Here is a 14,050-nt window from a genome sequence, read left to right on the forward strand (position 1 = left end):
ATAGACGTTAATAATAATTTTTCCACAAATTTTCAGAACATTTCAAAAAAATTTTGTCGAGTTATTGGCAAAAAACCAATTTTTGGAGCATTTTTTCTGAACTTTCAAAAATTTCGGTTCTTAAAACAAAAGACACCCCCGGCAAACCTTATTTAAAACAAAAATCTTTTGACAAGTTTACAAACAAAACATGTTTAAATAAATTTTAAGTCTTCGCAGAAGTCGAAAAGAGCCCATGTAAAGTACTGAAATTTTCAAAACTGAATATTAGTTAATTTTCTTTACGAAAATAAATAGAGCACAATTTTTCAAACAATTTTTGTATTGCACATCTTTTAATAACTCTATCACATCCTGCTAAAATTTTGCGTTTTTGTTAAGCTTCAATGATGATGAAAGTTTAGTTTAACCAAAACCTAGCAAATTGCTTCAAGTATGTGTATTTGTTCACTCTGAGATTAATGTGTGAGCTGGGAGTCGTTTTTCCTTTTTTGTTAAGAAGAGGGCCCTCCTTTTTTGTATCAAGGTAATGACCCAGAGTAAAACGCGAGATTGTCGACGATATTTTAACATTAGATAAACATTATTAAGACTAAAACTGAACGATATGTTTCAGGAGAAACAACTCCGTTTCCAGAAAGTTTCATACAGTTTTCACTTCTGGAACGATTTTTTGGTCGAGTCATTTTGAGGCATTGTAACTTCGTTCATTTTAAAGGATTTTATTAAATTCAAATTGTGGTAAGAAGGTGAAAAAGTTAGCTACAAAAAAACTGATTGGACGAATCTATCGAAACTGAAACCAGAAGAGTCTCTCAACGTGAAAATTGACAGTATTCGTGAAATCAGAAAATGACAATTTTCGAGAAAAGGTATCTCATTGAATGAGCTGCACCTATATTTTTCAAAACGTCCCATTATTTATTTTAAAGACTTATGAGTCTATCCACAAGACAGCAATAAAGCAAAAAACTGCTCTTCAAAAAATGTAGAAAATTATCATTTTTTTGACAAAAACTCAAAATTTTAGCAGGATGTAATAAAGTTATCAAAAGAAGTGTAATACAAGACATGTTAAGAAAATAGTTCTCTATTCATTTTCATAACGAAAATTAACTAATATTCTGTTTTGAAAATTTCAGTACTTTACATGGGCTCTTTTCGACTTCTGCGAAGACTTAAAATTTATTCAAATATGTTTTATTTGTAAACTTATCAAAAGACTTTTGTTTTAAATAAAGTTTGCCGGAGGTGTTTTTTGTTTTAAAACCGAAATTTTTGAAAATTCAGAAAAAATGTTCCAAAAAATTGGTTTTTTGCCAATAACTCGACAACATTTTTTTGAAATGTTCTGAAACTTTGTGGAAAAACTATTATAAACGCCTATAAACTACACTAAAAAAAATTGGGCTTCTACGACTTTAAAGAAAACATTTAAGTTTTGCACCTTTGAGCACCTACAGTAACCCAGGGACCGGTAGGTGGGCGCCAAAATTTTTCATATGGGTTACCGAAGACCCATAGTTCATCTAAATATAAAAATCTGCTCCTATGGCACACGTTGCTCGAGTCTTACAGAGAACGCGTTGTATGCTTTTCGTAAACCTCTTTTTTTTTCATTTGCTGACCATCTCATCCGATCAATCTTCTTTTCGTTGCAGTTTCATACCAATTGCCCAATATACAATAATTTTTCTTTCCAGTTCGCTCTAAATCTTCCCATGATGACTGCCGCTTCGAGCACCAATGAAAGCTCTTCGAGCACTAGTTTCGTCCAGCACTTCTACTCCAAAGAGGTTTGAAACAACTACTTTGTTTTTTTTAATTCTAAACGTTTGTTTTTTTTTCTTCCAGGTTTCAAACAAGGGGCGATTGCTATGCCTATTCCAAAGACTGAGAAATGTATTGATTATCGTCTTGACACCAATAATCTGCGGACTGATGCTCAACTGGGAAGGGCCGGTAAGTAGTTCTCTTTTCTCTGCCAAAAAATGGTCAACGCCTAAAAAAAACTATTAAGCAGAGCGAAGAAAGTAAGAAAAGCGGAAAAATTAGGCGGAATAAAATTTCATTTTTAAGGAAAAGATTTTATTCTTATTTTGTTGTAAAAAGCCCTTAAAATGGTTAAATTTGTGTTAAATTTTGCTTTTTTCGTTGAAAACTGATAGTTTTGCCGCAAAAAATCTCAAAAACATCAGTAAATCGGAGTAGGCAAACAAAGTTTGATGATATCCTCTAGGAGGAAGGCGGAAAAAAATCTTAAAATAGCGGAAAGCGGAAGGCGGAAAGCGGAATGAAAAATTTTTTGACGGAAAGAAAAAAGTGGCGCAAAGCGGAAGGCAAAAGGCGGAAGGCGGAATTCCGCTCAACTCTGGTATTGATCTCTGTTAACTCCCACTAAAGTTAATTGTTTTGCAGGAATGGAAATGTGCATTTTGTGTATGCATTATTTCGATCTATTGGATGTCAGAAGTGATGCCATTGGCAATTACCGCAATGCTACCTGTTGTTCTGTATCCTTCAGTCGGAGTAATTGATGTCAACACGACTGCAAAAGAATACATGAACGACACGAATTTCCTATTCATTGGAGGACTAATTATGGCTGCTGCTGTTGACAAGTGTGATCTTCACGAACGTGTTGCCCTCTCCGTTCTACGATGCGTTGGAAGCGAACCCAAATGGTTAGTTTGATTAACGAATAAGACTTTCGCACACAACCGATTCAATTCGAAACTATTAAAATTAACTCTTTGCTTTTTTCACTCAGAATAAATTTCAGGATCATGCTTGGCTTCATGACAGTCACCGCATTGCTCAGCAGTTTCATATCGAATACTGCAACAACTGCAATAATGGTTCCGATTGTACAAAGTGTAGTGCAGCAGTTGCTTTCTTCTTCTCAACATCATCCAAAAAATGGGTAAGAGAGAAATAAATAAAAACTGAGAACAGGGAACAGAAATTTCGATTTGATGTGTGTTTGCATCCAAAAGAAACCTTATTTATTTGAACAAAAAGGTGCAATAAGCACTCGATTGTGCTTTGCTAGTGAAATGAAACAGATATATCACTCCAGAGTTTAATCATTGATCTCACATCAAAATCGGGTGTCTGAGTACAAAAATGTGATAAATCACAGAGCCAGTAATCAGTTAAACAGACAAGTCAAAGGCACCTAACAAATATAAATCTATTTTCAGAAAACGTGGACGTCTGGGATGCCAGAAAATGGCAACTGGTCTTGTACTCTCAATCAGTTTTGCTGCCAATATAGGAGGAACTGGAACAGCAACTGGAACACCAAGTAACTTGGTTATGTTGGGACAACTCACTGCGTATGTTCTGATCTCTCAAAGTGCTCTAATGGAAACTTTAAAAATTTTAGACTCTTCCCGAAAGTCGATGGATCATTGAACTACGTGACATGGATTTTTTTCGCCTTCCCATTGATGCTTCTGTGTCTTGGAGTCGCTTGGGCCACACTGGTTTGGTTCTTTTTGAGAGATTCCCCGGTGGAAGATGAAGCTGTGACTGAAATGTTGAAGACTCGCTACGATGAACTACCCAGGATGACATACGCCGAGAAATCTGTATCTGTTTGTTTCTGCCTCCTTCTCTCGCTATGGATATTCCGTGACCCTGGAATCATACCCGGATTCGGGGTTTACTTCAACAAAGGAGCTTATACTGATGCCACTTCTGCAATGATTGTTGCTTTCCTTCTTTTCATTCTTCCGTCTGAAAAACCTGATTTGGCAACGTACTACAAAAAAGAGGATTTGGAGAAGAAAGGATGTTTGATGGATTGGAAAACAATGCAAGCAACTTTTCCATGGAGCGTCGTTCTTCTCTTAGGAGGTGGATTTGCGTTGGCTGCTGGAGTGAAGGAATCGGGATTGTCGCTTTTGATTGGAAACAGTTTATCTTCGATCGGACATCTACCGCTATGGATTCTTCAATTTCTGACCATGTTCATTGCAATGATCATCACGAATATCTGCTCGAATACAGTCACTGCTTCAATTTTTGTTCCGATTGTGGCAACATTGGCTCAGAAAGCAGGACATCATCCGTTTACTCTGATGCTTCCAACAACTCTCGCTTGCTCATTTGCTTTCATTTTCCCAGTTGGAACTCCACCGAATGCAATTGTATTTGGAAGTGGAATGGTCAAAGTGTCTGATATGGTGAGTACTATTTTCTTAAACCCTAATCAAACATTTTGAAACTGATGAATTACAGGCATTCGTAGGAGGAATCATCTCAATGGAACTTCTAGTGCTTACAATCGTCTACATGAACAGCATTGCATACCTGGTTCTCCCACTTCTCGAATTTCCTTCCTGGGCTGTAATTGCCAACTCAACAATGCAAACATAGACACCTTCTCATTTCATCTGATCCCTTTTTCCTTTCTTTTTCTTGCTCTTATCTTGTTTTTTGGAACATTATTTAGGAATCGTCTCTGGGTATTTTTTCAATCTTCATAATGTTTCCTATTCTTCCAATTCATGTCTTAGTCATTCTTCTTCCCGGGAAATCTCAACTCAAATTACACTTATTGCAATCCATCATCAAAAACCTCTCGAAAAAAGAAACAAAACAGATCTAAAGCTTATAAAATACTTGTGTAGACAGTAACTTTCTTGGTGTTCAATTCTTTATTTATCTCTTTTTTTTCTCCACATTAAATGCATTTTGCTGGTTGTTATATGACCTTCCCATCATTCTGAGAATTTCAGAAAAAAAAGCACCAATAGTTTAAAGCCTCCAGCTTCCAGGCGCTCCAGGAACACAAGGCAATTCCGGAGCACCAACACAACCGGGTCCCTAGTTCGGCCAAAATTACCACACCAAGAATTCCAGGACAAGCCGGAGCCCCAGGAAAATCAGCAGCCGATGTTGAATCTCAGCCTACTCCTGGAGCTCATGGACCCGGTAGACCACAAGGACCGCCAGAACCTTCAGGAACCCCAAGAGCATTAGAAAGACCATGGTTCCCAAAATCACGAAAATCAAAGAGACGATCTGGAGCCCCAGGACAAGCAGAAATCAATGGAGATCCAGGACCCCTGGGTCAAACAGAACAATCTGGTGGATCAGGAGAGCGTAGAATCTGACCAAAGTATTGTGCCCTTGAGGAGTTTTTTTTTCGATAATGACGCTCTACGTACACGTTAATTTTCTTTTTTTATTGATCATGCTCATCGATTTGAGATCTTTTGCTCTCTGATGAATGAGTCGATCAAACTTTTTTTTAAATGTCACCAATAATCACTTTATTCGTTGAAATTATGTTTGATCTTTTATCTCTTTTGAATTAAAAAACAATGAAGCTTTAAGTTTTTATATGAAAAATAATGAAGTAAAAAAAACAACTGATGGAAGAAAGAGATGTGATTTCTTCATTTTAAGAGACACCTAAAAACTAAAACTAAAAACAAATTTGAAAAGAACTGAACTTCCACCAAGTTATGAATTTTCAAAGTTTGCTTGTTTTCTGAGCAGAAAAACCTTTATAACTGTTAAACAAAAAGGACACATAGTCAAGCTGTTTACATATTCTTTTTCAACGCGTCAAGACGGTTCTGAATATATATACTTTCATGTTTTTTATAAAAAATGTTTACCTGAAACGTGGGTAATTGAACCGGCTCTCCCACGCCCCGCCCTTTTTCCACACATAACACAGCGGGCGGCGGAACCCGGGAGATGTCGGCCGCTAGCCTGGTAGGGTGTATATAACGGTCGTCGTTTTCTCTTCCCATCGGGGCCTTCCTGGCTGTCTTTGAGAGAGTGTCAGGTGAAGGTACGCATAAATGGGCCTGCGAGCCTAGGCGTTTCCTCCATTATCATACATGAAAAAGATTACATACTTTTTATCTTTTTTATTAAAAAACATTTATATCCAAAATGAGAAAAAATCTTAAAACGTTGCCAGGTTTAATCGATATATTCATTCGGCGCTACGTACAAGGTTGATGCATTATTTTTGGTGAAAAACAGATTCTGTAGGGCTGCTGGAGGTTAAGATAGCATTTATTGAAAAATAAAATCAGATGCTCGCCTTCGATGGTTCAGCTAGGCGGTGAACCATCGATAAGCGAAAAGATGAAAGGGCCAAGACAAAGAAATTGTAACTATGACTCTTACTCCGAGGAAAAAGATACAATTCTGTAGGAATTGTATGATATATTCATTTGGTGCTACGTACAAAGTTGATGCATTATTTTTGGCAATTATCCGAGAAAAATTTGGTTCAAGTTTTTTAACCCACAGTGAATTTTAAAATTTGAAGTACGATTTCCGGAGAATTTGTGGTCTTCTAGGGAATGACCAGGTCAAATGCCTTCAAAAAACTATGAAATATGATGGGTTTTTAAAAATTTGTCCATATTTACTGTTAGTATGAAGTAGAGAAATCGAGTAGGTGCAACGGGGAATCCGTGTTGGTGTATCTACTAGAAACATACAAGAACTACATTGGTAACAACTGATGTGAATCTTTCGAAAAAAGGTCAAATGGATGAAAACACGGGTAAATGGAATCTTGTGGATTTCAAAAGTTCTATCAATTGCTTTGATTACGTGTAGTTTCAAGGACACCTCCATGAATGCCAAAACTAGAGACAGTTTTTTCTATTGGAAAATTAGTTCTCGAATATCACAAAAAGGAATTGTAAATAGTAATTCTTGTAAATAAATAGTGAATATTACTTCAAAGTGTATCTCAACTTTTCAAAAAATGTAAGTACCGAATGAATTCATCACTGTCGGATTAGTGGTCCCAAAAGCGTGAGGACTGTCCAACATCGTCAAACTTAGAATTCTCAAAGTCAGAAAAGTTTACCCATTTGATTTTTTTGTGTTTATTTCTAATGTCTTCTCTTATTTTGATCGTAGAACAAAAAAAATGATTTGTCTGTTTTACCCCTCTTCTCATTATTTGATTGTGAGTGGAGATTGTACTACACGATAGGAATGCTAATGACGATTTGGCAGGCAGTTATGTACACAAAATGACAGACGGCCTTGAATTGATACAGTGTAGAAAATAGAGAGAGACGAGAGAAAATGAAGAACACAAGGTCAATTCCCATCTACCTCGTCTTTCTGTTTTCTCTCATTCACCCCAAGATGTTCTCCCGGATATGAACGTCCCCCTTTCTTTTGATTCTTATTGAATTCTAATTTATTTCTATTATTTTGTAAATTTGCGCAAGAAATGGAATGTTTGAGGTGAGTTATTGCTTGTTTAAATCAAAGTGATGAAATCTTTAAACCCATTATGAAATACTTTCAGACAGACTTTTCACGGTCCGGGCTGAAATCAAAAATACTTTCGGCCCAGCCCGTTTTGAAATTTATTTTTGAATTTTTGAACTTTTTTCGGTAATTTTTTAGGAAAAATTATAATTTTTGACTAAAACTTTAAAATTGGATCAAAATGTGAATATTTATGATAATTCATGCATTTTTGCTCTATTTTTTTGAAAAATTTCAAAACTTTTGACAAAAATGGGTACCCACTTCTGAATCCGGGCTGTCCGGACCGGTCCTTAAGAAATTTCGGCCCGGCCCGGCAAAAAAAAACGAGCCGGAGTCAAAAACAAAAATGACCACGACTTTTTTCCAACCTTTTTCGAAATTTTCAGCTAAAAAATAGTCAAAAATTCTATATTCACTTGAATTTTATCGATATGCACAGGCTCCCCCGCTTCCGGTAAAGCAAGTTGCGGTGTAGCGCTTTCCGCGTGTTTTTGTTTGCGCACTTGCCGATTTTTGTTGACGCATTTCGCATTTTCTGCGCGAATTCAAATTTTAGACCCCATTTTTTGGCTTGAATTGCAGTTTTTTGGGAAATTAAAGTTTCTGGGACAATTTTTCCAAGAACAATTCGCTAACTTTTTAAGTTAGTGTTTTTCGAGTCTATTAAGCAAAAAAAGTTGGATTTTTATTCAGCGTAGGAGGAGTTCTATACTTTTGAAGTTTCATGAATTTCACTGTGAAAACTGTTGTATCTTTTTAATTACTCCACCAAAATTGGTTTTTACACTTTTTGAACGTCTTTCAGTCTGAGGAATGTCTTTCTAACAAAAACAATCCGTGAAATGTAACAGAACAAAAGATCGGCAAGGGCTAAAATTTTCGAAAAATCGTCCGAATTTGCGCCAGCTACTTGATTGACGCGTCTTTTTCCGGCATTGCTTGGCGTATTGGAAGCGGGGGAGACTGTGATATGTAAAAACATTTTTTTTGCAAAAAAAATCGGAAAGTATTCGAAATTTCGAATTTTTGTACTGTGACCAGAGCCGGCCCGTTTTGGTCCGGTTTGCAAGTATGCATATAACCTTCCCATGTTTATATCGTTTATTCCAGCTGTACATCATGCGGAATGAAAGTCCTCTTGAAAAGTGACGAGAGACAAGCTGAAAAGTTCTTCATTCAAAGAAGAAATCTTGATATTGGCTTCAGTGTTTTTGCCAAGGAACCAATTGAGGAAGGTTTGTTTTTTAACACTCAAAAGAGTAGCATTTAAGAACTGAAACATTCAGGAATGGTGGTTGCATGTCTCAATGGAGAAATTTGCGGAGAAAAACACGTCAACAATAACGAGACAGTCGCAGAATACCCTGCTTTTTATAATTTTCTCAACTCACTGTTTTTTTTATAATTCATTCCATTTTCTGTAATAATATTTTATGCATCTCACTCCCCAAATAAAAGAAGTAATTAGTAATCGTGTTTTTTTTCTTTATTTGAGTTCAAATGCGCTCTGTTGCACGCGTGGTGAGATCCAAGTCCCTTAGTTAATCTCTACAGAAGATGTCTCTCTGACAGCGATTCGTGACCATTAGACCTAAATTTCATGGTTCTGACTCGTCCCATTTTTAATCTGGGCGGTTCTGATCCGGTTCTAATCCGGGCAGTCGAATGATTGAAATATCACTTGATTTATAAAAAATACCGTGGATACTGTATTATAACGGCATGCCGTTTTATTTTTCACCTGCCTTCTAGAGAAATTTTGTGATTTCTGAAACTCATTAAAAATTGAACGAATAGTCTTTTTTGGACGTTCTATTTGCTGATCAAGCAGTTACTAACCACGATGCTTCTAATCAGCACCAAGAAAAAACACCGGCATAATCATATTCAAGAATTCTGAGTATAGGTGGGGTGCCGTTATAATACAGTAGTTGCGGCATATATTTTAGTATAATGATTTTCGATATCATTCTTGTATATAAAACGTATGTGCGCTCTGTCTGTGTATTTGTCGGTGTGTTTTACTGGTTGTCCGCGTTTTTTTCATTTCCATATATAGAAATTATCACCAAAAAATTTTTTCGCGTAAACTAGAGTGACGTAACTGCGAGAAAAAACGCGCCGGGGGCGCGTCAAACTAAGTTGGTTAACTAGTAAGAATTAAATACGGTACCGCTCAAAAGGTTATCAACGTGGTTTTTCAACAATAACTTGTGTGAAATGGATCCTTGTGGAAAACATTTATTGTTTTATAGTTTGACTTTTGGTTTCGTGTCTAATCTAGCGCACCCACTGACAAACCACACATGCTATCAATACATCTAGACATCCGGACAACTTTCCCTAGAAGACCACGAATGCTGTAGGAAAAAAAAATCAAATTTTATAATTCACTGTGGGTTAAAAAACTTGAACCATAATTTGACGCATGAGAAACCGACCTTTCCAGAGATGTAAACATGAAATAAAAGAACAATTTGAGAGCACTGAAAATCCTGGGAAATTGTACAATCCTTGTGGAATAATTTGATGCCTATGTATAGCAAAGAAAGCCCAAAACTTGACAGTTTTCTAATGTGAGCTAAATAACATGATAAATCAGACCCCATGTCTTCAAAATAGATATCCAAAGTGTGATGGGGTTTTTTAAAATAGTTTATATTTACTGGTACCAGGAACTAGAGAATTCGAGCTAAAGCAACGGGCAAGGAACTCGTCTTGATGTACAAATAACTGATGAGTTACATCAGAACTAATTAGACAACAAGAAAGTCTTCCAAAAATAAGGAAAAATAGAATTTGTACATGTTCCATCAAATGATTTGATTCCGTGTAGTTACAAGTACACCTCCTTTTTCTCCGTCCAGGCACGATAACTTTTAACGGATGCTTCTTTATGGTAGTATTTGAGTTTTTTACTATAGAATTGTATGAACATTGAAAATTGCCTAACAAAAGATGATCTGATTCCTTACACTGGGGTAAAAATTAGAGCACTTTTTTCTATTTGAAAATCAGTTTTCAAATAATACAAAAAGGAACACCAGATAGTTATGTTTGTAACTTTTTATGAAATGTGACGACATTTTCGGTACAAACATGCCTAGATATTTAAACTAAAAAAACACCAGATCAGTTCATCACTGACGGATTAGTGATGTATTTTCTATTAAATCTAGCTGTGGTGAAAGGTATGTTTAAAATCACCAAAGTCAGAATAATACGTTTATTCGTTGTTTTCCCTCTTTTCATATTCATTTCTGATTGTATGTCTTTTCTCACTTAAAAAAACAAACGCAGGTGGATAAAGCAAAGGACCGTTAGTCTGTTATACCACTGTTACACCACATTATTTGCTTGAGAGTGGAGATTGTACTACACGGCAGAAGATGACAGATGGTCTAGAATTGATACAGTGTGGGAAATCGAGAGAGAAGAGAGAAAATAATGGACACAAGGTCAATTTCAACCTACCCCATCTTTCTGATTCATTCCCCTAAATTCTTATTCACCCCCAAGATGTTCTCCCGGATATGAACGTCCCCCTTTCTTTTGATTTTTTTTGAATTCTAATTTATTTCTATTATTTTGTGGATTTACGCAAAGAATGGAATGTTGAGGTGAGTTATTGTTTGAATCGGTCAACTGGGAAATAATGCGCGTGGCATTCAAAACTTGTAAAGAAAACTTTCAAAAAATAATATGATTTCTGAAGCCAAAATAAAGGCAAACAGGTGAATTGCTTCTGAGTTTACATCGAAACGATAAAATAAGGCCTGTTATTATGCCAGATGTGAATTAATGTTTTGTATGCTTTGGTAGAGTCTAGCTTCACATTTTTGTAGTTGAAAGTTTTTGAAAGCAGCTTTCAGATACAAGTTTTCAAAGGCAGGACACTGTATAGTAGACCAAGAGGAGACGCAGAAAAAAAGACACTCTGACTTCTCTGCGCCCTCTCTCTCTGTCTGTCCTTCCGTCTTTCCAGATTTCCTCTTCTCCGATTAAAAAACATTTTCAGGAAGACCCTTCATCTCGATCTGGGTCGGAGATGCGAGTTTCGATCAGTGGCAACGTGTGGAGATCAAGGAAGGATACACTGCAATCATCCCATCGGGATACATTCATTTCGTGTACACCCCTGAGGATTCGATTGTTGTCGGAGGAAATTTCCTGATGACTCAATATTTGGAGCAACACTTCGAGTGAGTTATATTTGGGGACCAACGTAAAAAAAGCTTTCAGAAAAGTAGAATTATGTCTGGGTAATGTCGCACAACGAAAACTACAGTAACCCAACTCAAAAGCGCATACCGAAATTTCGCTGTGAGACGCAAGCTTCACATTCATTTTACTACTTTCTAAACCGCCAATCCCATCATTTCAATTAGTCACTAAACATCCAATTCCAGATTCACAGAAATGGAAAAAACAAGTGTGGAGCTCAAAGTAATCGATAATGTTTAAAGGCTGACGATCTCGACAAGGAAATGGAGCCAGAATTCGACTGGTATACGAAGAAGTAGCAGAGGATATTCTGAATGAGATGAATGAGGCGCTGAATAAATATGTAAGTCAAGAGCTGTCTCTCAGTTCTAATTTTCTAATTTTTCTTCATTTCAGCCAAGAAGATGCCGCCACAGCCAGAGACCCAGCTGATTCTAATCCCCAAGGCGTCGGGATCTGGAGAAATGATCTTCTACTTAAATAAAGCCAACCTTGCCGCACGCAATGATGATTTCAAACAATTTGTGTTATCGAAATAATTGTTCCTATTCAATTCGTTCTTTTTTATATGAAAATTTTAAGTTTTTATTGTCTAAAAACCTCAAATTTCAAGAAAAACCAAAAAGGAAAACAGTCGAAAAACAACAATAATCACTATACTAATCGTTTAGGTTAGCCGAAAAAATCAATTCTGAATAGTAAATGGGAGTGGTTAATATTCGGTGAGTTTAGCGTTACGTATTCTTCTTCAAACTTCTTTTTCTCCCTGTTTTATAATGCTTTCGGTTTTTTTTCACATTGAATAATCAGAGTTAGAGTGACCGCAAGAATCCAAGACAGCAACTTTAAATCTGAAAATACTACATGTTATAGAGAATTTTCCCACGTAGCATTTCCAAAAGTTAAAGTTCGCGGCCAGTAATATATTTATTATATTCGGCTAGACATAGACGTGCAGAAGTATTACTTCCGACGAACATCGGGGTAGGTGAATGCAGTGTACCGACATCTCCCGGGCTCCGCCGCTCGCTATGTTTTGTGTGGGAAATGGGCGGGGCGTGGGAGACCGGTTCAATTACCCACGCTTAAGGTGAACTTTTTTTATATCGAAAGCAAAAACTATGAAAGTATATATATACATATACATACAGTAGCGAGCATAAGTATACCTCCAACAACTGTAACTTACTAAAATAAAGTTTATGTTTTGTTTTTCATTTGAAATTCAACTTTTAGTTGCGAGTTGTCACTGTTTTATAATCAAAAAACACGAAAAATTGGCAAAAAGTTTGAAGCCAGAGTTTTTTGAGTGAAAAAATTCGAAAAAAAAGTTTTCTCAAAATTAATATTTTTGAATATAAAATTGTTGATAAACATATTACGCATTTTTTTCCACAGTTTTTAACTAATTTGAACCATTTTTCGATGAGTTATGACGACTTAGCCGAGCATATTTGTTTGGACTTCTGGAGCTGTAGCACGATGATCAAGATTCACAGAAACATTCTAACATCATATTTTGTTTTTATGAACGTTACTCAACATTTTGAACTCAAAAACTCATAGGGTCCAGCTCAAAAATAAAAAGTTTTTTTCCGGACTTTCGAATCAAGATCTGGAATCAAAAAAATCAACCGATCACTACAAACAAAAAACTTATGACAGTTTTACTGGATATTTCAGCTATCTTTGAAAAAAACATTTATAAAAAACGGACTTGTTTTAGCTGAGATACATTTGAAAGTATGGAGGTATACTCACTTATGCTCGCTACTGTATATTCAGAACCGTTTTGACGCGTAGAAAAAGAATATGCAATTGGTTTAAATATATTCTTTGCTCTAAAAAGGCTATGTACGTTTGTATAATGATATAAACAGGAGATGATAGGATCAACGAAAATGATCAAGTCGATTATTGGAGTGGGGTCCATTTATGTACAAACGCATGAGAAGTCAATCCATGCAAGGATGGAAACATGAAATAAAAGGAAGACTTGAGAACATTGTAATTTATGGGACCAAGTGGATGCTAGTCGCAAAATATCAACAAAATGAGCGGAACTTGGTCATGAAAAAACTTAACTAATAGAACCTAAACGAACCCTCTAGTTATCATTCTTTGAATTTAGCAATACATTTGATTTTATTTTATTTGAGGCGTCTCTATTTTGCGATAAGCTCATTTGTGTGACAGAGCCATTACCGCTCACGCACAGGGTTTACAATTTGTTTCATAAAAGAACATTTCAGAATTAGTTCGCGTAAAATGCAAAAAAAGTTGAATTGCCAAAAAATAGATACAGCTAACAAATAACTAATTTTTCATTGTAGTATGTTTTTCTTAGAAAATTTTGTTTTCCTTTTTTCAGATTTTTTATTTTTTCAAACATAGTCCATTAACGTATTTCTCTAAATGGCTTTTTCATAAAATTTGTGAGCTACGCACACATGTACAACAGAGCACAAATATAAATCATTTGCTGTTCGTTGCTATGCCCGGGGTTGTCTAATGCGTAACAACAACATGTGTTGCTTGGGAACAAGTCGAGTGT

General features: G+C 36.0%; 3 protein-coding genes across 3 annotated transcripts; all 3 read left to right on the forward strand.

Moving 5' to 3' along the window:
- Positions 1-1,721: 1,721 nt before the first annotated feature.
- Positions 1,722-5,123, forward strand: GCK72_022922 (uncharacterized protein; the record flags this gene model as incomplete). Its single annotated transcript, XM_053735132.1, has 8 exons — positions 1,722-1,796; positions 1,855-1,962; positions 2,419-2,684; positions 2,783-2,923; positions 3,204-3,338; positions 3,389-4,190; positions 4,246-4,353; positions 4,785-5,123. 8 exons carry the CDS (start codon positions 1,722-1,724, stop codon positions 5,121-5,123), a joined length of 1,974 nt encoding a protein of 657 aa, XP_053578698.1.
- Positions 5,124-8,398: 3,275 nt separating this feature from the next.
- Positions 8,399-8,677, forward strand: GCK72_022923 (uncharacterized protein; the record flags this gene model as incomplete). Its single annotated transcript, XM_003102853.2, has 2 exons — positions 8,399-8,507; positions 8,559-8,677. The coding sequence occupies 2 exons, from the start codon at positions 8,399-8,401 to the stop codon at positions 8,675-8,677; spliced, it is 228 nt and encodes a 75-aa protein (XP_003102901.2).
- Positions 8,678-10,429: 1,752 nt separating this feature from the next.
- Positions 10,430-11,980, forward strand: GCK72_022924 (uncharacterized protein; the record flags this gene model as incomplete). Its single annotated transcript, XM_053735133.1, has 3 exons — positions 10,430-10,463; positions 11,291-11,474; positions 11,893-11,980. The coding sequence occupies 3 exons, from the start codon at positions 10,430-10,432 to the stop codon at positions 11,978-11,980; spliced, it is 306 nt and encodes a 101-aa protein (XP_053578699.1).
- Between the last annotated feature and the right edge of the window lie 2,070 nt (positions 11,981-14,050).

Source organism: Caenorhabditis remanei, chromosome X, assembly GCF_010183535.1.
Source record: "Caenorhabditis remanei strain PX506 chromosome X, whole genome shotgun sequence".
NCBI classification, from domain to species: Eukaryota; Metazoa; Nematoda; class Chromadorea; order Rhabditida; family Rhabditidae; genus Caenorhabditis; species Caenorhabditis remanei.